Source organism: Prosopis cineraria, unplaced genomic scaffold, assembly GCF_029017545.1.
Source record: "Prosopis cineraria cultivar Desert tree isolate PC_DT_omini unplaced genomic scaffold, ASM2901754v1 PC1625, whole genome shotgun sequence".
NCBI classification, from domain to species: domain Eukaryota; kingdom Viridiplantae; phylum Streptophyta; class Magnoliopsida; order Fabales; family Fabaceae; genus Prosopis; species Prosopis cineraria.
The window spans coordinates 5867-29588 of NW_026556950.1; the positions used below are offsets into that span (position 1 = coordinate 5867).

General features: G+C 34.1%; 1 protein-coding gene and 1 pseudogene across 1 annotated transcript; both read left to right on the forward strand.

Moving 5' to 3' along the window:
* Window positions 1–408: 408 nt before the first annotated feature.
* On the forward strand, window positions 409–8364 carry LOC129300508 (ABC transporter G family member 25-like; annotated as a pseudogene).
* Window positions 8365–12717: 4353 nt separating this feature from the next.
* LOC129300509 (uncharacterized) lies at window positions 12718–15441 on the forward strand. The gene is made up of 11 exons (XM_054939078.1): window positions 12718–12929; window positions 13044–13308; window positions 13461–13557; window positions 13638–13762; window positions 13835–13919; window positions 14043–14178; window positions 14260–14420; window positions 14513–14633; window positions 14710–14883; window positions 14992–15060; window positions 15169–15441. Exons 1-11 carry the CDS (start codon window positions 12777–12779, stop codon window positions 15439–15441), a joined length of 1659 nt encoding a protein of 552 aa, XP_054795053.1. The 5' UTR covers window positions 12718–12776.
* Window positions 15442–23722: the final 8281 nt, after the last annotated feature.

Consider the following 23722-nt stretch of genomic DNA (forward strand, 5'->3'; position numbering starts at 1 on the left):
TTCGGTTAATAAGGATTTGACTCATAACTCACAAAGTTGTAAAGTTAAATTTCATCGTTGATGTGAGGACTTTGGTGGGCAATTTGTGAATACTTATGCAAGTGCTATTTAAGCCCAGGGCATGCATTGACCCTAGTAAGCTCCCACCTTTTCTTGAGGATCTTGGCAAATGATCTATAAATACTCTTCAAATTTGGGGATATGCCTTGTCTGTGGTGAGCTTCGTACCCCTTCCGTTCCTTGTTTTCCTCCTTGTTTCGTTCACTACTAAATTCCCTTTTTCCGCAATCGGCGCCAACAGAAAAAGAATGGAAGACATGAGAAGTTGAAGTTGAGAACCAAATAATGGACGCGCCATCATCTCCCACCAAACTGTTCCCTCCTCACCTCCCTCTTTCATTCTCTTCCTCTTTCCCAGTCACTCTCAAGGTACGTATCTCCACTTCTTTCCTAACCAAATTTTGAACACTACTACAGATTTTAAATATTTAATACATACATACATACATACATACATACATATATATATATATATATCTAACAGTTATGAGAAAATCTGTTGAATAAGGGAATGCAGAAAATGAGCAAAAGAATATTTGACTGTTAGATTAAAAACCATCAAATATAAAATACATATATTTAACGATTACCATCAAAACCTATAATATTTAAATTATTTATTTTTCAAAAGCTTCATTTTGTAAGTTTGACAATTTTAGGCTGAACCATCAAATATAGTGAAACAATATTTGACAATTATAGTGTAAAACCATCAAACTTATATAATTTTAAATTAGATCTCATTCTAGCTCGTTGCACTACTTCTGATAGCTGAATGAGATAATACCCAAAATGACTCTCCTAAAATTTCTTCTGCATCCAATATCTCTACAATTTTGTCTCCTCTAGAGGCATTGATCTTTAGATATCTCATTGTTCCTCGTGCTGAGCTTGTTCGAGCACAAAATCATCTCCCGAATTAGAGCTTTCCTAAGTGATTGAGCTGCTGCCTTGTGAAGGATCAAAGGTTGGTTGCTTTCTCAAAGGTGTTCCATTATTTTAGCTTGGTGGAATCCGTTTGAGCACGTTGACTTTGTTTTGTTCTACATTGATCGAAGAAGTTCCCAAATGTGTTCAAGTTGTTGATTCTCGCTTTTTGTTCAAGGTTGAGGTTCGAATTAATGATTGTGGTAACTATGGTTTATGATTGATTCTTATACTAGATTGCTTGCTTTGCATAGATCATTGTCTTCAATAGCTTAGTGCTCAATAGAAGCACATTCATATTATTTGCTCTTGGTTCCATGGATACACACAAGGTGCTCAATAGAATGTCTCTAAAAAATTGAAAATTACTTGAGCATGTGTTCCTGTTTGTTGCTGCCATTGTGGTGACCATAAAGTCATGAACTTAAATGATGTGGGAGGAGCTTAGATGATGCTTTACTTTTCTTTGTTTTGCCTTGCATTCACATTATAAATTCCATTATTTTTTTCCTCATGAAAAGTATGTCAAAAGCTTACCTTCACAAGAAAGGCTTTTAAGGGATCATGCTTTGTTTAATAATGAAAGGCTGGATTATTTTGTAGAGACCTTTTTTGGGTTTAATAGCAATAAGAGACTTAGAGATATAATATGCTTGGCACACAATTAAATCAACCCAAGAACAAACTGATACATGAGAACTTTGAGCCCATTCAGACGTGCTGTCTACTTATCAATGCCTCTTAAGCCCATTTCTATTTCATTTTTAATAATTTTATGTGGACCCTTTCATTTGATATGATGAATATTTAGATTCAAACACATTTTCCAAGCCTAAATATGATGGAAAAATGCATGCTTATGCACATGACACTACTTGTTTAGTGGTTGTTTGTCTTAACCATCAAACAAAAGAACAAAAATAGTTGACATTTATTTCTCTAATTGACATTATAGAAATTGAGTGTTACTGTTAAATTAAGTTTGATTAAACTATACAAGGATTGAATTTAATATAAGAGAGGGTAAAATGTCCAAGCAACTTTTAATTATAAGTTGTTATGCTACTGAAATTTTGTTAGATAGTAACAAAATTTGTGGCTTTATTACTTATGTTTCATATGTTTGAAATTATGTTTTTGTGAACTTGGTTGTTATCCTAATTAAGTAGGATTGAATTAGAATATAGTAATAAAACTTCATGATTTTATTACTTATTAGTAGTCAAATTTTTACTGAAACTAAGTTCTTGAATTTAGTTTAAGTATTTATAGTCAATAAAGTTTAAAGAAGAATTATATATAAAAGCATGTGACTCATGATTGAAGTTTGATGAAGACCCAATATTAGTAAGTCACTAATCATATTTTTTTCTCAAAATGATTCTTTCTAAATTTGGAAGATGGACAAGGAATGGATACCTTCCAATCGATTAATGAAGGAATACTTAAATAGGGTGAAAGAGTTTATTAAGTTTACACTTGAGTACACAAACAATCATACTAGTATTGTGTGTTCTTGTGTAAAATGTTGTCTGATGAAATGGATTTATGTGTCTGAATTGAAAGATCATTTAATGTGTTATGAAATTGATCAGAGTTATAAATGTTGGTGCAAGCATGAAGAGGTAAAGGATGCAATTGGGGGTGTGGCAAGAGCCGCATGTGATATGATTTTGATACAAGTACATATAAGGTTGATGAGGAAGACTACCTTGAAGAGATGACCAAGCAACAATTGAATAGAAACTAAAGGATTGTCCTAAAATACTTGAAAGGTTAAAAAAGTAATGCAAAAAAGCCTTTGTATAGTGGTTATACTGATCTCACATTGTTGTTAGGAGTGTTGAGTTTGTACAACTTGAAAGCGAGCAGTGGATGGAGTGATAAGAGCTTTAGGGAATTGCTTACACTTCTTAAAGTGGACCTACCTAAAGTGAACAAGCTTCTTATTAAACATATCAAGCAAAATAATGTTATGTGCTATTGGCATGAGATATGAGAAAATTCATGCTTGCCCAAATGATTGCATATTGCTTAGAAATGAATATGAATCATTAATTGAGTATCCCAAATGTAAAGCATCATGCTTCAAAGATAGCAAGAAGAGTCTGGAGAAGGCATCATGGTATTTTCTTGTTGTGCATAGATTTAGAAAATTATATAGTAGCAAAGAAGATACAAAAATTTAACGTGGCATACACATGAAAGGATTAAAGATGGAAAGTTACAACATCCTATTGACTCTCTTCAATAGGGAAGGATTAATCATGAATACTATGAAATCTCCTAATCTAAACACGATTAAAATCATAATTTAAGATAATCAAGAGATTAACCCATAAAGAGATAATCAAGTTTGAAATTCACAATAACGGGATCCCAAGCTTTCATCATTTAAAATAAGACAAAATCTAGTCATTAAACCTGTAGTCAAAGTAAAATCATGTTACGGAAGAATGTGATACCTCAAAAGAGTGAAAAGAGTTGAAAACAATTGAAAAATTTCAAGTTGTTAAAAACAGAGCAGTGCACTGTAGCTCATGCATCATGCACCGTGGCTTGTCACTCTTTGTGCCATGCGTTATGACGCAAGCGCCATACACCATACCGTGTCACACATTTGATAGCAAGCTATGCTATCATTTTGATAGCAAACTTGGGCAATTTTCTATGTGCCTCATTTCTTCGTCCGACATTTGAATGAGATGATTTAGGTGTCTAAGAAAAGATCTTTTCATCAGCTACCTAATGGCAGAGTTGTCCCTTCCAAATCAACTCATACTAAGAAGTTAAGCACCCAAATATATTTTTGCAACTTTTCACAACTTTTTCAATAAAAAGGTGTCCAAAACCACATAAATGTCCAAAAAATATTCTTAATACCTAGATCATGTTCAATAGTATAACACACCACATGCATATATATACCACTATATCATATTTTTACCCCTCAGCCCCTTTTTACCTAAAAAAGAGGGAGGTTTTAGCATTGTGTTTTATCAAAATAATCTATATCCTGTTCAAAATAACTTTATTACACTTATACTAGTATTTTGGCTCTATCAACATTTGCAACTTATCATTAACAATATCTCAAGGTCTAAAATACACTCCATATATCATAAATAACTATATAGTGCAATTGTAAACAAAATTCATCAATATTTAGTGTATTACACAAAATAAATAAGTCATAGAGGCATTACACTAGGAATATTCAAATTCCTAAGCCTCCAGAGCTCTTTTCCTTTTTGCACCAAAGCTAGAACCTATAAAATGTTAAAGAAAAGAGGTGAGTCTAACCACTCAATAATCAAAGTAAGCTTATTCTATACAGTTACATATTAACTAAACAAATACATGAGAATGACGTTGATTTTCTCAAAATACATACTAACACTTGTAACAAAAATTATTATTTTTCAATTAACTTGTTCTCATCTTAAACACATGGTATATTGTCACAAGATACACAGACATGTGACAATGACCCAATTCATTAACAAGACTTGCCACAAACTTAAAAAATCATGTGACACGTCATATAATTACATATGCATGATCAAACCATGCTTATATCCTCTTTATTTCCTCTAACTATAACCATAGGCTATAACATCAAATAGGCCTTTGTTCATATGACTGGATTATCCAAACTCACCAATTGTAAGGAATGACCCAGTCAAAGATTACAGGACTTACTTTCAGACCACAGCTTCCCCCACTCTCAAATCTCTAGAGTATCGTATATCCTAAGCTCTCATTCTCGATAAACTGATGGAGATAATTAGGTTCTAGTCCCTTGATAAACTATAGGACATTTCCTCAACAAATTATAGGACAAGGCTATATCCTCGTGCACTAGAAGGTAGCTGAAATTACCATATGAATTTTAACTACTCCTTTCCCCAAGCGAACCCTCGCTAACTGATCATACAATATATAATGCTCACTAAATTCACCATTCGTTATTTTAATATCAACATGCTAGGCTTACAATAATATACTACCTAAGTGAGCATCAATCATTATTCTCACATTTGCCACATATATCTATCATTTTCAATCTCAACACAATTATCTTTATTATACCCATCATTAACTACTCATTTTAATATCACATTGTTAATTTGAAAAAAAATCACGTTTGCGTCTTTAGTTCAAATGGAAGAAAAATAGAATCTCATGATTTCATAGCATGCTACACATTCACAATCACTAATATGCATACAAATAATCACATTTCATTTTACAACACAATTAATAAGCAATTATCTAAAATAGGGTTTCCTCAATTTTTCTAAACCTTTGAGAAGTTAAAGGTTTATCTCTCAATAATTAGCTTCCAAACTTTATTTTCAAGCCACATATGATGCCCAAATGTTTAATTCTTGGGTTTACTCATTGAGTATAATATTAATTAAATTAGTTATATTTTAAATCTCAACTATTTAAAAATAGATTCAATAATTGAGATGAGAAGTTGAGAGAAAATGGAGAGACGTGAGAAAATAGAGAGAAGCCAAATCCATTGATCTGTACCAGTGAAATATTTCGTGCGCATCACATGTATGTCACCTCTTCCTACCATGCAGTTCATGGATGTGGGTTATAGGGCCAGGATTGTGAACAAGAATGTAAGGAGAAGCATCAAGCGAATGCTCTCGCCGTCTGACCAAGGATCCAACTCGGACACAAAATCGTCACAAAAGCGAGCTATCTTTCACGGTATCTCGGGTATCGCTTCTCCCGGGAAAATTCTGGCTGTCCTTGGCTTGTCCGACAGTGGAAGATCAACGCCTCTAAATGCCATCTCTGGCAGACTCCAAGGAGCCGACCTCACTGGCACTATTCTCTCAAACAATGCCAAACTCGCCAAAACCGTTCTCCGCCGAACCAGCTCCGTCTGCGAGACCTTCGTCTTCTGCTCCCTTCTTCACCTCCCGACGAGTCTCTCAAAGAAGGAGAAGATGTCGGTGGTTGATTCGGTGATCTCCAAGTTAGGTCTGGGGAAATACGAGAACACCGCATAGGCAACAGTTTCGTCCGCGGAGTCTCTGGGGGCGAGCAGAAGCGCGTCAGCATCGTGCACGAGATGCTGATGAACTCTAGCATGTTAATCCTGGATGAACCGACTTCGAGTCTGGACTCAACGGCAGCGCAGCTGGTGGTGACCACTCTAAAGTCGCTGGCGCAGAAGGGGAAGACGGTGGTGCTCGATACGGTGCTGCTGTTGTAGGATGGGCAGTGCTTGTACTTCAGGAAAGGCAACGATGCCGTGGGCTACTTTGAGGGCAGGGGCTTCTAATTTGCCTTTTTATATAATGCCTCAAGTTTTTAATTTTATTTGTTATTTTTTTTTTTGAATTATTGAATTCTATCTAAAATAGACATTTGAATATCTTAAAGTCTTAAAATGATAAAGATATATATTTTTTATAATTTTTTAAAGAAAAATATTAAAATTATATGCTTTTATTTTCAAAAAATCATAAGAAATATAAATATTCATCATTTTAAGATTTTAAAATATTTAAATGTCTCTTATTATAAGTAGAATCTAATGATCTAAAGAAAAATAAAAAATAAAATTGAGAACTTGAAACATTACAATAAGTATTAAAGAAAGATATCAAATTGACGCCGTCTTTCCCAGTGAAGGCCACCAATTTCTGCTTGATCTCTCTTGTGGTATGTCATTCATCTTCCTTTTTTGGTTTCTTCTTATTTTTCATATACAGATTTGTTGTTATTGGGAATAACGGCAACTAATCGTAAGATATAGCTGAAACATATCGTGATTGCAGAAGTGCGTTTCACCTTCGTGAGAACTGTTGAGAGCATCCAAATCCATTATTATTGGAATGTGCATTGAGTGTTGAGGTTGTGCAGTTTAAACAGTTAAGAAAACTAATCATTAAGTATAGAAACGCATCAATGTTTGTCTGGAATATTATTGTGGTCTATCTAAACCCCTGCCTACCGAAAGAATTAAGCGTATCAAAAATTGAGGTATGTGTGTATTCAACTCTTGAAACTTAATAACAAGGTTTCAATCGAGCTGAAGTCGTCAGTAGCACCACAATCACTGGAAGATCTCACTCTGCTCTACAAAGCTACTTTTAAAATACTATTTTAGTTTGAATTGTTAGATAAGATTTATTGATAGTTACGGCTATAATCATAACTGGATTCTTCATAACCGTTTTCACGGTGAATTCATGTCAATTTGAAGTATGCCAATAAATTTCTAGGCGCACATATGAATTAATCTTAATATTGAATGTTATGCAGATGTTTGCCAAGTCAATGGTGCAAGTGAAAGAGATAGGCCAAACATAAAACAGCAACTTGTTCATTCATACCACACCACACTGGCTCCCAAGGTCGAAGCTGCTTGCAAGGACAGTTCAGCAAGAAACAATCATCACTTGATGATGATGATGATTAAAACCAGCTGCTCTTCCCAAGAACTTGGATATCGTCGAAGTAATAGTGGTGACAATGTCTATAAGACAATAACTAGCTCAATCAATTCACCATTCTCCTCCAAAGAAGCCTTAAAGAAAGAAGGCATAAATCCTTCAACACTCTTGAGCCTCCGAAGTCCTCGACTTTGCATTATTGGCCGACTCCCTCTGGTGGTACTCTCACGCACTATGCCAACATCCAAGACAGGCTTGGCCTTCTCTTCTTCATCTCTATCTTCTGGGGCGTCTTCCCGGCTTCAAGTCTGCCATCGTCTTCCCTCAAGAGCTCCCCATCGTCACCAGAGAGGGAGCTTCTGGTATGTACACATTGTCTTCCTATTTCACATGTCGAATTGGATGAGACCTGCCCGTGGAGCTCCTTTTTCCCACAGTTTTCCTCACTATGACTTACTGGATGTGCAGATAAAAGCCAGATTTGTTGGCTTTCTTCTTGACATTGCTGGTAGCCCCTAGGGCACGTCCTTGTGCGTCAAGGACTCGGGCTTGCTTTAGGTGCCGCGATAATGGATGCAAAGTAGGCTTCCACAGTAGCAACAGTGACAATGCTAGCTTTTGTGATAACAGGAGGGTACTATGTGCACAAGGCGCCGTTCTGTATGGGTTGGGTTAAGTATATATCCACAATCTTTCACTGTTATAGGCTTCTGATAAGTGTGCAGTATGGGGATGGCAACAGAATCTCACATCTTCTGGATTGCTCTGATCCTCATCATCATGCTCATGGTGGTGTTGGTGCAATAGGAAAAGTGCCTGTGCTAGTGCTAGCTCCAAGTTTGTTGTGGAAGATGTGGCGGGACAAATCAGCCCTTTGGCAAGCACTGGGGCTATATTCCTTGTGCTCGTGGGTTATACATTATTAGCTTACCTTGCATTGAAGCGCATCTAGGGTTGAAAGTAGATTTAGATGCATGGCATGCCTGTGTGTGTGTGTGTGTGTGTGTGTTTTACATGCTGCTACATTTGGAAGGTTCTGTACTGTTAAAGAAACCCTTGAATGCTAGCATTTGAGTGACATTATTGAGATACATATGTGTGAGTATCCTGAAACGGATCGATTTTGGGGTCATATACCTATATAGTGAAGCAACCACAGGCTTTAGTGGATTTGGATCCTCTCCTATCTCTCCTTCGCCGGTATTACTCGTCTTTATTTTGAGCCCTTTGATCAATCCGATGTCACGGCTGATCTGATCTTCCTTAAATAATGGTTTATATATATAGTATGCTGGATTGACAAGTTGATTCCAATCAGTCTGATATATGAGGAAAAATTTTCTGCTGTATAGTTGGAGGATTGGGAAGTGATCGATTTGAAATGAAGAGAATCATTAATTATACATTTGAGCTTCAAATTTCAAATGGATCTCTTTCAGATTCAATATTGAGGGGAGATCGATAAGCTGCAAACATTTTCTTCCTCAAAGAATATAATTAATTATATCATTTACTCCGTTAATTTATGGATTATCTAATTTATAACACTTTTGTTTTCCTGCAGGCAAAATTTAATGGGGTTTTCTTTTGTAAATTGACATATATGAGTATGACGAGCATTTGGGAGGGATATGTGCAGAGAACGTCCCAAGTTGTTCATGCGGCTAGAGTAGAGCAAAACGAACCTATAAGCTACGGGATAAGGAAAAATATAAATTTTAGTTCGTGCACTTTGCTTGTGCTTTATTATTGAAGCCTATACTATTTTTTAATATTCTGAGTCCTTATATTTTCATTTCTCCACATTTTAAGTCCCTATATTTTATTTATTTAGAGACTTATAACACCAAAAAAAATAAAAATGTATGAACTTAGAACACTAAAAAAAAGTCAGGGAACTATAACAAAATACAAATGAAGTACAAGAATAAAAAATTATCTTGTACATCTTGATTTTGTTAGAGATAAATTGGCAAAACACTTGTCGTTAAAGAAAATTAATTATTTAGTCCTTATAATTTTGACTTAATTGTATCTTATTTTTTAAATTTTAACTTGTTGTAATTCAGTTCTTATATTTTTAACTCAGTTGTAACTTGATTTTTAAATTTTTCTTCTAACGATTTAGTTTTTATAATTTCAATAACTTAAATATTAAAATTTTAATATTTATAATATTTATAAAGATTAAAAGGATTTTGTAATTTAAATTATTAGTAATAAATTTTAATATATTTTAATCGTTATAATTTTATTTTTTAAAAATATAAGTATCATGAAACTATAGGGACTAAATTATAAAAAAAAGTTCAAAGATTGAGCTATCATCAAGTCAGAATATTAAATAGTGAATTGTAACAAATTAAAGTTTAGAAATTAATTTATAATTGAGTCAAAACTATAAGGATTAGATGATTAATTTTTTTTTTATAATATAGATGTCCTTTCCACGAAAATTTCGTTGCTTCTAATTCTTAATATAGTTTTTACTTGTATTTAAGATTTGCTAATCAATCTAAATAATAAAAGTATTCCAGGCAAGCTGCTCTATACAAATGGCTCCAGACAGTAAACTCTATTCATCAGCTCTATGAACAGTACCCGGCTTTATCTACAGTAACGGCTTCACGCCATCAACACACGGCTCAAGGGGAGGTTTAATTAATGAAAATTTTGCTGCCAGACTTCCATCTGTCTTCCGCAAGACGCTCATCATTGTATGTCGGGTAATGACTTCCATTCAAGACAGCTGGAGCTGTACCTCTCTTCAAAGCTCGGTGCTTCAATCTCTCATTCTCTCAGCTGCTCTATCTCTGGATGCATCAAGTGTTCTTCTGGCGGTGCATACATCAAGTGTTCTTCTGCTTCTGAGCAACTGGTGAGTCATGCATTCTTTTATTTCTCTTCCTGTAATTGTCTCTCTTCGAAGCTCGGTCCCTCAATCTCTCATTCTCTCAACTGCTCTATCTCTGGAAACCTTAGTTGTTCAATCGCCCAAACTCTCAATCTCTCAGGCAGTGCATGCATCGAGTGTTCATCGATGCAGAAATGGAGGACCATCGAGTGTTCATTGACCAACCTCCGGGAACTTTATGTTGGATACTTCAACACTTACATGCGCGGCATACCGCCTAAGATTGGAAACTTGTCGCAACTCGTCAGATTTGACGCTGTGAACTACAGATTGACTGGCGAGATACCATCGAAACTCGGCAAACTTCAGAACCTCGATACTCTGTTTCTTCAAGTGAATGGACTTTCAGGTTCAATAACATGCTTACGGGTCAGATTCCGGAGAGATTTGCTAAAGTAAGAGCCTCTAGATTTTGGAATTCTATCCAGCAAAACAATTCCAGTTTTTAGCATCCTTGAGGTAAAATTCCTGTCTTATTCTATTTGCTCAAGCATTTTAACTTAAGCCAGCACTTTATCCTATGTAATTTATTCCATTAAATGTCCTATTTATCCCATTAAGTGTTCTTTTGCTTCTGACCAATCTTAGGTGCGATAGTTTAGGATAATGAAAATGTCTATTTTTGAGATAGATGTATTATGTCAGATTCACATGTGTATTCCCCTTTAGTGAAGGATCACCTATTCCCCTTTAGTGAAGGATCCTTTTAGGCTCTTGCCAACTTGGATGCTGCAGACTAGCCATTCGCGTGCTTTTATTGGCTTGCTCATTAGTTTTTGTTTAATCAGAGAGGGTGGATGATGAAGATTCGTTTATGTGTTCGAACTATCCTATCTCATCCTCTTTAAACAAAAGTCTTACTGCCTACGTACAATTGCCTTATCATCTATAACCATCTATATTTATCCAACATTCACTAACAACCACCGTTCAATCTTAAGTCAGTATGCTTAAAAGTATCTGAATCACTATACTGAAGCAATGTTAAGAGTGTGAATCTTAGGTACAATATACCGACTAAATCCATGATCTTATACTGTCACAGTAAATTCTTGGATTATAAAGCTTGACATTTTTCGTCTGTTGCACAGTAGTATCTTCCTTTTGTTTCCTAAAAAACTTTTATTGTGTCTGTTACTTCCACTGATATTTTTTTTAGGATGAAGACATGGAAGGACACCTTGAGCATTGTGCATGGAAGTCCGCATCCAGTTATCATGGTTTCTTTTCTTTACTTAGGACTAGAGTAGCTACTATGTTGCTGTTGCACTTTTAATATTTTTGGCCAACAACTGTAATATGTTTGGTGTATCAATTGTATTTATTTTCATATTCGATATCACTCAAGAGTTTCCTTATTTTTCCAGTATCAAATTTATAGAATAATTAGATATATGCAAACATTAAAAAGTTAAGAGTTTAGAGTTTGTTAAATTATTTGAGTTCTCTTGCTTGAATATAATCTACTAAAGGGATACTCCAACTTTATTTTGAAATAATTCATCCTACTGCCAACTTAGAAAGTTGCAGCAATTTAAAGGGCAGATCATTTTAAGAGTACCCTTTTAGTTTTCTATCACCTACTATAATAGGACGAACTCTGGACAAAATCATGTTTGCAGCCATAACAACTCAATGCATTGATAAATTTTTTTATTCTTTTTTATTTTTTTTACTTTTCCAAATATGATGAGGCATGGCTATTAGTTCTAAGTCTGTTATATCTAGATCTTGCTTACTTTTAATATGATGAGGTATGGTTTCTTGCTTTGTAAATCATGATAAAATAGTTGATTGTTGATTTTTGTAAATCATGATGTGGAGTTCCTTATTATATTAGTACGTTTCAACCATGTTCATGAAACCGTCATTTTATGAGTCACTTTTCCAAACATTGTGAAATATGTTTTGACTGATGGATAACAATGTGCAAAATAAGGTGAGGATACATGAAAAGGCAATCTATTAATAAAAGTTGCTTTGTTTATTAAGTATGATTGGACGTGTTTCTTGCAAGAGTAGGTATTGTAGGACACATAGAGCATTGTGCGATGTACTCTTCATGTTACATCCTGTCTTCTTTGTTTCCCGATATCATAAGGCTATTGCCTACTTAAGACACTTAAACCAGTCCTTATTAGCTGTTTACTCCTTGCATGGGATAGTCTTTTACTTGTCACTCATAAGCTGTACCTTCTGTAAAGCATTAAATTCCACTGTACGCACATATAGCTCACATCTTCACGTGAGAACTTGCTGTAGGTGGCTTCTTTTTTGGTTCCCGCCAATCTGAATTCATGTAGTGTCTAATGTGAACTTCCTATTGTGTCCTCCTACATGCCTCTATTTATTCCCCCTAACTGATTTCATTTTGTATCACCATCCCATACTTTCAAACCAAAAAGTATTTGCTTCTGCACTGTCCAACCACCTCCTCTTCGGCTGCTGGAATGGCACCAAGAAAAGGCCATTTGATCAGAGAACTTCATGCTTCCAAGGAGACGTGGACCATTGTTGTAAGGGTTGTAAGGAAATGGAATGTTACTCCTAAAAACAAGCCTTTAGAGGTATTTTGTATCAACATGATTCTCATTGATGAAGAGGTATTACATTTTCTAACTATTTTCAAAATTTCTACATTAGTAGATCATATCCCTTGGCTTAGTTACATGTGTTGTTCAACATATCATACTTATCTAATTTTCTCCGTTTGTTAGGGTGAGAGGATACAAGCAAGTGTTACACAAAAGCCTCTTCTTGAACGTTTCAGAGATAGGGCTGTTGAGGGAAGTACTGTATTCATAGCCAATTTCAATGTAGTAGAGAATAACCAGTACAAAGCAACAAATCACACTTACAAGATCATTTTTAATGCAAACACTTTCATAGATGAAGAGAAAGCAAACATACCATGGAACTCTTTCTCTTTTATGCCTATTAGTGTTTGCCTTGAGCAAGAGATTGCACCTGAATACTTGATTGGTAATTTGTTCAAACAATATCTTCAAGGAATTTGTTTTTAAAATGACATGAGATGTGTGCCCACGAGTTATCTTCTTTACAACCTTCATTTCTGTAATATTCCTTTAAATATGACATTACTTTCTCCTCCATACTTCTCTGCCTTTATACAGATGTTATTGGAGTGTTAAAGTCCATAGGAAAGCTTGAAGAGTACAGGACCGAAAATGGATTCCAAAACAAGCTGACTTTAACATTGGCAGATCAAAAGTAAGAATATTTTTTTAATGGGTGCATGTCTTTTATTCTGCATGACCTAAGAAGCTGTTCCTAACTTATTTCTTTTGCAGTGGCACAAGTATTGTATGTGTGCTTCTTGGAGAGTGTGCCTCAAATACCTATTATAGCTATCTTGACAATGAAAGGTTTCCATTAGTGTTTGTCATTCAACTGTGCCGACTTACTATAGACAACAGTAAGAAATTTTCAACACACTCTTACCTTTGCCTTTTTGACATGAGAAACTAATTTATTTTTTCCTGTGCAGAGGAGGTCCAGATTGGTTCATCCTTCAATGCAACAAAAGTGTGGATGAATCCAAATATTAAGGAAGTTTCAGATTTGATCGACAGGTTTAGCAAAAAGTGACCAGTAGCATGAAATTTATTACAAGCACCATTTCTTTAACCCTTTATCCGTTTATCAACATGTCAGTTACATTACAGTGTTTGCATCAACTCTTTTTTGTTTTCCAGTGCCAAGGAAAGCTCATCTCCAAACAACTCTTGCTTCAGCCAAGTTATACCAATTCAAACTACACAACTCTCTGCAAACTCTATGTTGAGATCCACTAAGAAGATTATGATTTCTGACATCGACACAATGAAAGTGGTGACCTCATAAACCTATGTGAATGGTCATGGATAAAGTTTCATTTTTAATGACATGTTACCTTTTTTTTATTATTATTAGGGTGATCCATTTATTATAGAGTGTGTAATAGAGAAATTAGAGACTAATCCAGGCTGGACATATGAGGGTTGTATCAGATGTGGAACCAAACATAGGCCTAATTCAAAAGGAATTATGGTTTGCCCTTCATGCCCCAATGATATGACTCAAACTGAATTTAAGTAAATTTGCTAACTTTTCCTACTTTCTTTTCATTTGTGGTTTACATTTAACTCTATTCTCATTACATATGGTTGGAAATCTATTTAATTAGGCTCAAAGCACACTATAACGTGTCTGATGAATCTGGAAATACCTCTGTTGTCTTTTTTGACAAGCATGCGTATGAGTTCACTCTAAAAACTGCTTCTGAGATAAAAGAGCAGCTGCATAAAGTAATCTCTTAGCACTCATCTCTCTATCTTTTCCAAAATTTAACCACATATTGTCTAACTTATCCTTGAATGCTAGGAAAATCGTTCATATGCCTTCCCAGATGAGCTTGAAGATGTGGTAGGGAGAAAAATGCTGCTCAAGCTAAAGCGTACAAGCTACAATCTTGAACATCCTAACTCTAGCATTGGTGTGGTTCAATACACAGCATGTCAAGACCTTCTTGAGCAATTTAAAGAGGCTTCAGTAGAGGTGAAACAATTGATAGCTATTATGGTTTAAAAGTTTATTCAATAACTGACATGTTGTGCTAAATTATTTTGTATTTTGTTTGGTTTTTTAAAAAATTTTACATTCTAGGAGGGTACCAATTCAGGTCTGGCTATTATGGTCTTAGAGGGTACTATAGTTAAAGAGGGAGTGAATGAGGTATAATGAAATGCAATTTTATATTTTATATTAGTTATGGTCTATGAAAAGTTTTTTTTATGCAATGAATGATTTAGGAGTGCCTTTGTGTGTGTTTGATTATTGCAGGTGGTTCCAACAGCCTCAGACTTTAAGAATAGTCATGAAGAATCAACTATGGGTTCATCTCTTTCCAAAGTTGAACCAATAATGTCTCAGGACATTGGGCTTGATGAAATGACTATATCTCAGCTGTATCCTCCTCCATTGCCAAGAGGAAAGAGGAAGCAATATTTGAAAAAGAGTGCAGAAGTCCAGCAAATTAATCCCCAACCTCAACCATCTACTTATGCCATGCCTAACACCAAGCCTGTCAAGATAATTAAACAAGAAAAACCTTGAGCTTTTTAAGAGCTTGAACTGAAGCATTAATGTCCTTTTTGTTGTTTCTGTGTTTTTTTTAACTATTGTTGTGCTTAGTGTTCACTTATCATCTTGCCTTTCCAGATATTAGAATTAAAACAGTTATTATATTGCTGTTTAAGTTTTATTTCTTTTAGCCAGGAACTCTAATATGTAATGAATTATTAATTACTAATGGCATTTATTTTAAGGTCTGTCAATGCTCCAGGAGCTCATTATTTTTCCTCTACCAATTTTCCATATTTTCCAGGAATGCAGTGCTGAAAATAGGACAACTTGATGACTTCCTTTTAAATTTGTGTTGCGTGACTGATCATTTTAGCCCCTAAATGAATATTTCAGTAAACAATAAATAATGTAGATGTATTATACTGTCACAGTAAATGTTGGTTTCCCTCACTTGGTCTTTCTATCTCTATCTTTATAAAGGGCAAATTCACAGCTTCTAGACTTCTATAGGTGTGTGTTACACTGTCATAATGTTGCAACAAAATCAAAATTCTCGTCAGTTAAGATGACAACAACATTCCAACCAAAAACATGGCCTTTTGGTATTTTATTTATGAATTAATTATGTATTTTATTTCCTTTTGGTATTATCTAAAATGCAGCTTAAAAGATAATAAAATTCACACCATTATAGAATATGTGCATGAAATATGAGTGACCACTTTAAATTCAAAAAATTAGTTATGATGCTTTAAACGTTAATTAAATTTTTACAGTGCATGATACCTACACGTATATTCTCATCCTCCATTTAGACCAAATTAAATCTGGAAAACGCTAATTGATACTGCAATCTTCATAACACTATGACAGATTTGAACAAATTATAAAGTATGAAGAGATATTCTTTTGAACAGATTGGAAGGTATGAAATTATGTCATATAGAATTAATATAGCAATAACTTAAAAAAAAATTCTTCCAAGCCAAATCAAGATGGGAAGTAATTAGAAACAGATCTATAATTAAAGTAAATAAATAAACTGATGCAATTCTAATTTAAAGTAGAAACAACCTGACAGTAAATAATTAAGTAAGTCACCAAAAAAAATCGATTTGATGAAAAAATATTGACTCACCCATTAGTGCAAATATTTGAGAAACACATGACGGCAACTCCATTGAACTAATGCAATTCTAATTAAACAAGATATCTGACATCAAATATGTTTTAATATATTGCTAATATACCAGAAACAATGGGCATCGTAAAACATCTTTGCTGTCATAAGTTGTTTGCTAAAACAACAAGTTTTAATTCATAGCCAGTTGTACAAGAAAGATTTTTTTGTTATCCAAAAAAATAAAAAGGGACAGAAAAATAGTAAATAAACTAATAGTAACAGCATCGATATTACTTGCACTGGTATAAAATAAATTAATAACCAGCAGTTAACACCAATACACAGTCAATAGATTTGAAATTTGATAACATCATTACTATTAGTTGCCTACCTGTCACATAAGCCAGACTTTAATTGCTTTCTACATGCTTCATTAAATGCTGTAAGATTCAACTGAACCAGAATCAGTGTATTTCACCTACGCCAGGTGCATTTGTCAGTGTCAAAATGCTTTAATGCAATATTTTGACAGTTAGTCTATGTACAAACACCTCTAGAGTCATGTCACTTCTCTACTTTGTGAAATCAGTAAGAAGAGATAATAAGCCGCATAAGCCTTTTCCAAATGTCAAAGTCATCTAATTAATGCACACAGCCTATTGAGGTTTCCAAGAATCCCTTCCTACCTTAACCTCTTAGCTTCAACCTCCTTGGATATTGTGAACCAAAATCTGAGATTTGAAACTAAGAGCATTTTTCACGTCAACTGATTCAAATATCATTTGTAGTGGTTTTAGAATCAAGAACTCGGTAGAGGAAGTCAAGATGAATTTGCTAAACTCCAATCTAACAGCAGATAAAAAATTCAGATTGCACATTCACTGATTCAAAGTGCAAGCTTAGTAGTTTCTGAATTAAGTCTTAGTACTTGAAGTCAGAACTTCAATACAAGATGTTCAATAGAAAGAGAAATAGTGCAAGGTTATCTGCTATCATGACTTCCACGTTTGAATCACCAGCATCTGAAGACAATGGCACACCAGAACCTGAAGCAGAGAATATACCAAATACAAATCCTTCTCAACTCTTCTCAACCAATAAATCTCCACATCATAGAAAACAGGCAAGGATAAATGCTCTTCAAGACATAACTAATGTAGCAATTAACCTGTCAAAGAAGTTTGGTAATGCTGATGTCGAAGGTATTGTTCTCCCTCCATGGCTTATTATTACGAACTCATGACCAATCCCCTGATTTATTTGTGATTTGCCCAGCAAGTACGAATGCACATCAACTATACCATAAATCAGACTTAGAGCCAATGTTTAAGAGAAGGAGCACCAGATTCTGCACTTTTCAAAACTTTGGCTCCAATGGTGATTTCATTTCCTTTTCTCAATTGCAGAACACTCAAGAACAAGGTACTTCATTCAAAATTTATTTTCTACCTATCGGATGGGTGCTTAAGTGATATTTTTATAGTCATTTCTACTCAATCAGATTGAGTTGAATAAATCAGTATATTCAAATATAAAGGTTGTTATGTGATAATGTAGTTTTTGACAGAATTGCAACTGCTTTACATATGGCTTGCTATTATTTAACCCCTAATTGCATGCAAATCGTGCCACAGTATGAACATTCCACTTGTCATTCCTCTTGCAAATAATGCTTCTGATTAATCTTCTCATGGTCCCACTTTACTATGTCTTAGGACATGATAGATGTGTATGTTAGTGCTAACTTCATTTATTATATATAACAAATTCATTGACATTGTGGATATTGATGTACGGTAGTTCTACTTCATTTATTATGATAAATGCTATTATATTTCTAGGATGGTGATATTCTTTTCATATGGCAATATGCTTTCCAAATGGCTTTACATAATCAATTACATTAACCAGATGTCATACGGCCAATAATGCATGTATTGTGGCAAGTTATGCGGCTATTTTATTGTTCTGCACTTATCTAGACCCCATGTGCTATCCACGTTGTCATTTCTTTATGAGATTATACCCATGGCACAAGTTTTAATGAATTCATGTTGTGGTGATGATAGTTTAGTATATATATTTTTTTTGTGTAGTTTATCTTATATATTGTTTTGATAATTCATTGAATGTATCCCACGTGCTATCCACTTCCTTTTGTTATTCACACATGAAAAAACAATAGTATCTTTGTTTTTTTTCCTATGTGGCATGTGTTATAATCAGAAAAGATCAGTATGCCAACTACACAACATTCAAATGCTGTCTTGGAATTACCAGTACATAGAGAACTATCAATAAACCAAGGTTAACCATTAATGCCTCTACATGAATGTTTCATTTTCCAACTACATATTTTGATGTAATTTAACCCAGATTTCTTTACAGATGTAGAAAGAGATTTATACAGTTCTACTACCTCTCACAATGATAGAATTCAAAGACGTACATGGCACAAAAAAACTCAAGCAAATAAATCAGTACAGAATTATGGTAGCACTGGTATTGATTGCTTAAAACTACCTCCTATGTAGCATTCAATTCTGACATTGATTATTCCTTGCAACAAAAAAATTATAATTGCATTATCTAAAAGCATAACAAATATCAATGAGGATGAACATGAATGATATGGCTGAATTTAATTTTCAAAGTTCTAAATATTCAGGTTTGAATTATTCACAATATATGCAAATCTCTTTTTATCAAATTAACTGGATATATGATAAAAAAATTTATATTCAGAGGAGTTATCTACTGATGATGATACCAATCCAAATGAAGACCATGAGTGTATTGTTCTGGCTGGTGTGGCTGAAAGTAATGCTTTAGGTATATCTCTTTCAATATCATATGGCGATTCAATTTTGACTACACTGAATTGATATTAATGTTGTTAATACAATAATTTCAGATTACTTGGATGAGGGTGATCCAACTAATGTCTGCAAGTTTTGCCAAGCTCAAATGTGGTTTAATGAAAGGGCTAAAAGAGATAGAGGCTCAATAACTAATGGGTTTTCTTTGTGTTGCCTCAAGGGAAAAGTGTTATTGCCACCAATGCATTCTCCTCCTCAATTTATAAAGGACTTATTCTTTAACAAAACACTTCCTGAGTCAAAGAATTTTCGCTCCAATATTCGTGCTTATAATAGCATGTTCTCATTTACATCTATGGGTGGTAAGATAGATCATTCAAAAAATAAAGGTGGTGGTCCATACACCTTCATTCTGACAGGGCAAAATTACCATAGAATAGGCAGTCTTTTGCCTATTGAGGGGTCCAGACCAGTGTTCTCTCAACTCTATATTTATGACACGGAGAATGAAGTTTCCAACAGAATCTCAGCCGTTAGGTCAGTTCAAATTCTTAAATTTACATAAATTATTATTGTAATAAAAATCACATTACTAATCCATCCTTCCATTAAATTATGTGCAGTAATTATCAAAGTCAGGAAGGTATTGATCCAGTGATTGTAGACAAGATCCGAATTACTTTGGATGAAGTGAATCCATTTGTCAAACAATACCGTTTGGCATCAGCAATGATTCAAAGTCATCTACCTTATAACATGAAATTAGCATTACTTAGTAAGCGAGATAAGGATGGACGCACATATAATGTACCGACATGCTCTGAAGTTGCTGCACTCATTGTAGGAGATATTGATCAAGCATTCCATCCTAGAGATATTATTGTTGAGGAACTACCAGGCACAGTGCAACGTATCAATGAGTTACACCCATCTTATCTTCCTCTTCAATACCCAATCTTATTTCCACTCGGAGAAGATGGGTATAGAGATGATATATACCATCGAGAAGAGACTCTAGGAACTACAAAGAAGAAGAAAACTGTTAGCATGAGAGATTTTTTTGCCTACAGACTCATGATGAGAGACAATGAAATTTCAACTATACTTCATGCAAGTAGGCTTCTTCAACAATTTATCGTTGATAGTTACACTATGATGGAGTCTCAAAGACTTCATTGGATTAGAACACACCAGAAAGAACTCAGGGGTGACTTGTATCAAGATCTATCAGATGCGATTCTAACAGGGGAAACACAAGCATCTTCAACTGGTAAACGCATCATTTTACCATCTTCATTCACTGGAGGAGCAAGATACATGATCCAGAACTATCAGGACGCGATGGCAATCTGTAGATGGGCTGGTTACCCAGATCTTTTTATTACTTTCACATGCAATCCTGCATGGCCAGAAATCAAACGATACTGCCAGAAATATAATCTTTCCTCGACAGATAGGCCCGACATCCTATGCAGAGTCTTCAAGATGAAACTACAATCATTGTTAAAGACAATCAAGGACAAGAAAATTTTTGGCACCATACGTGCAGGTTAGAACAATATTCCATACATAAGTTATATATATATATATATATATATAAATTATTTTAAAAAAATATTAAATTACATTGAGGACATGCTTTTATAATATCTTAAATTTATATACGTCCAATTTATGATTCATACCTTATTGGTAATATATGTTATATTATTTTATGTCTAGGATAAGTAAGATTTAATTTATTTCATGGCATTACCATGTCCTTTTACAATTATTGTTTATTGGTAACATATACTGTAACTATTATATCCTTTTAGAATCATTTTCTACATTTCGCATAACTTATACTACATGTTAAATTTCATAAAATTAACAATTAAATAATAGGAGAGGAATAAAAAAGATTCTTCGGCTCGGTGAATTTAAATTTCACATTAAGGAAATTTTACAAAATTGCCAATTAAATAAACTTTTTTGTTAATATGATTAAATGTAAAATAATAATAAATTATAATGAAAATATGATTTTACACTCTCTTACATTTGTATACATGCAATTTATTAATTATATATTATTATGAATAATGATGCATGTAACACAAATTTTGATGCTCTAAGCTCAATTTCTGAAGATTGCATGAAACTGAAACCACCAATCAAAAAAAAGTTATATCTTATTTTAACGAATTTTAACAAATAATTAATTATATAAATTAACAGTGTTATTTTTCATTAAACAAAATTTAAACATTTAACTATATATGATATTAATTTAGGAGTACTTGTGACAAGCACATACTGTTAAATCTTATAACAAATTAAAATGGCTATTTTGGTAACAACAATAATATTAATTTGGATCTCTGTAGGATTATAGATTTTTAACTTTTAAATATACGTAAGATTAAATTTATTACAATTAAAATTGAACTTCTCATTACTATTGAATATTTATTTATATGTTTGTTCATCTTGACAGAGATCTATACAGTTGAGCGTTCCAAAAGAGGGGTCTTCCACATGCCACCATTCTTTTATTCTTACAACAAAATGACAAAATCAAGAGCCCCAAAGAATTGAAACATAAATTTCTTCTGAGATTCCAGATAAGGATTCCTCTCCCTTGCTATATGATTTGGTTGGGACATACATGATGCATGGGCCATGTGGTCATAGCAATAAAAAGTCCCCTGCATGAAGGATGGTAAATGTAGCAAATACTTTCCCAAAAAAATTTAATGACAAAACAATCGTGATGAATGAAGATGGCTACCGACGTATAAAAGGAGAGATGATGGTAGAACAATAGAAAAAATGGTGTTCCTTTAGATAATCGTTTTGTTGTGCCATATAATTCTTATCTTCTTTACAAGTTCCAGGCTCATGTCAATATTGAGAAAACAAATCAATCAACTTCTATCAATATATTTGTTCAAGTACATAAACAAAGGAAATGATAGAGTTATTGCTTCACTTTATTCAAGTTCTGGTGAAGGGGGCCAATCCATCATTGATGAGATCAAGCAGTACTATGATTGTAGGTATGTCTCCTCTTGTGAAGGCTGTTGGCGAATATTTGCATTTGATATCCACCACAGGTACCCCCTGTTGAGAGATTAAGTTTCCACCTTCCTAATGAGCAGTACATTGTATACTCTGGTGATCAAGATGTTTCTTCATTGCTTAATAAACCAAGAGTCTGTGAGTCGATGTTTCTTGCTTGGATGAAGTGTAATCAAGATAAGAAAGATAAATTTGCAAGATCACTTACATATGGTGAATTCCCTCAATATTATGTGTGGCAACGGAATAATAGGTTGTGGAAAAAAAGGGAAAAGGGTTTCGCAGTGGGTCGGATAGGTCATGCATCACCAGCATCTGGGGAGAGATATTACCTTCGTATTCTATTGACTAAGGTTAAAGGGCCACGTTCATATGATGAGATCAAAACTGTTGATAATATTGTGTACCCCACTTTTAGAGAAGCATGTTATGCACGTGGACTTCTAGATGATGATAAAGAATATATAGATGCAATTAAAGAAGCATCAATTTGGGCAACAGGGATAACGTTGAGAAAATGTTTGTCAGCATGTTGTTGTGTTGTTGCCTTAGTCGCCCTGACATAGTTTGGAAAGAAAGCTCCAAGATACTTTCAGAGGATTTGTTTTTACATTCCACACATGATGAAACATACTCAAGTAAATATTAGTCTAAAAAAATTTAAAATTTATTTAATTCACTTATATATATCACATGTTTTTCTTACACTTATTTTTATTATTATTTTATTACAGGTCCTGCAAATTTCACAAGAAGATAAAGAAGAAGCTGCTCTCAAAGAGATTGAATCACTCTTACAAAGTAATGGAAAAAGCCTTTCTCACTATCCTTCTGTTCCTAAGCCTAAGAATTCTCCAATTCTAAATTTTGAAAATCATTTGATCATGCAAGAATTAAATTATGACAAAGTTGCATTACAAGATCAATCTGAGAGATTATTACAATTATTGACTGATGAACAACAAGAGATCTTCCAATGTATCATTGCCTCTACATCTTCACATGTTGGTAACTTTTTTCTTTGTATATGGTTATGGAGGTACTGGTAAAACAATTTTTGGAATGCTCTAACTACAACATTGCGCTCTAAAGGAAGATAGTTCTTGGCTGTTGCATCAAGTGCAATTGCAGCTACTTTGTTACCATCAGAAGAACTGCACACTCAAGATTTGCAATCCCAATTGATATAAATGGAAGATTCAGTCTGTAACATCAGCAGAGATCCCCACTTGCATATTTGTTGCAACAAACAGAAATTAATCATTTGGGATGAAGCTCCAATGATACGTCGCCATTGTATAGAAGC

What these genes read in the sequence shown, in the direction of transcription:
- LOC129300509 (XM_054939078.1), top strand. Translation starts at nt 12,777, where the DNA reads ATGGCACCAAGAAAAGGCCATTTGATCAGAGAACTTCATGCTTCCAAG. An exon ending in TGATTCTCATTGATGAAGAG is followed by an intron (nt 12,930 to 13,043) that starts GTATTACATTTT and finishes TCCGTTTGTTAG; the next exon opens with GGTGAGAGGATACAAGCAAG. An exon ending in CCGACTTACTATAGACAACA is followed by an intron (nt 13,763 to 13,834) that starts GTAAGAAATTTT and finishes TTTCCTGTGCAG; the next exon opens with AGGAGGTCCAGATTGGTTCA.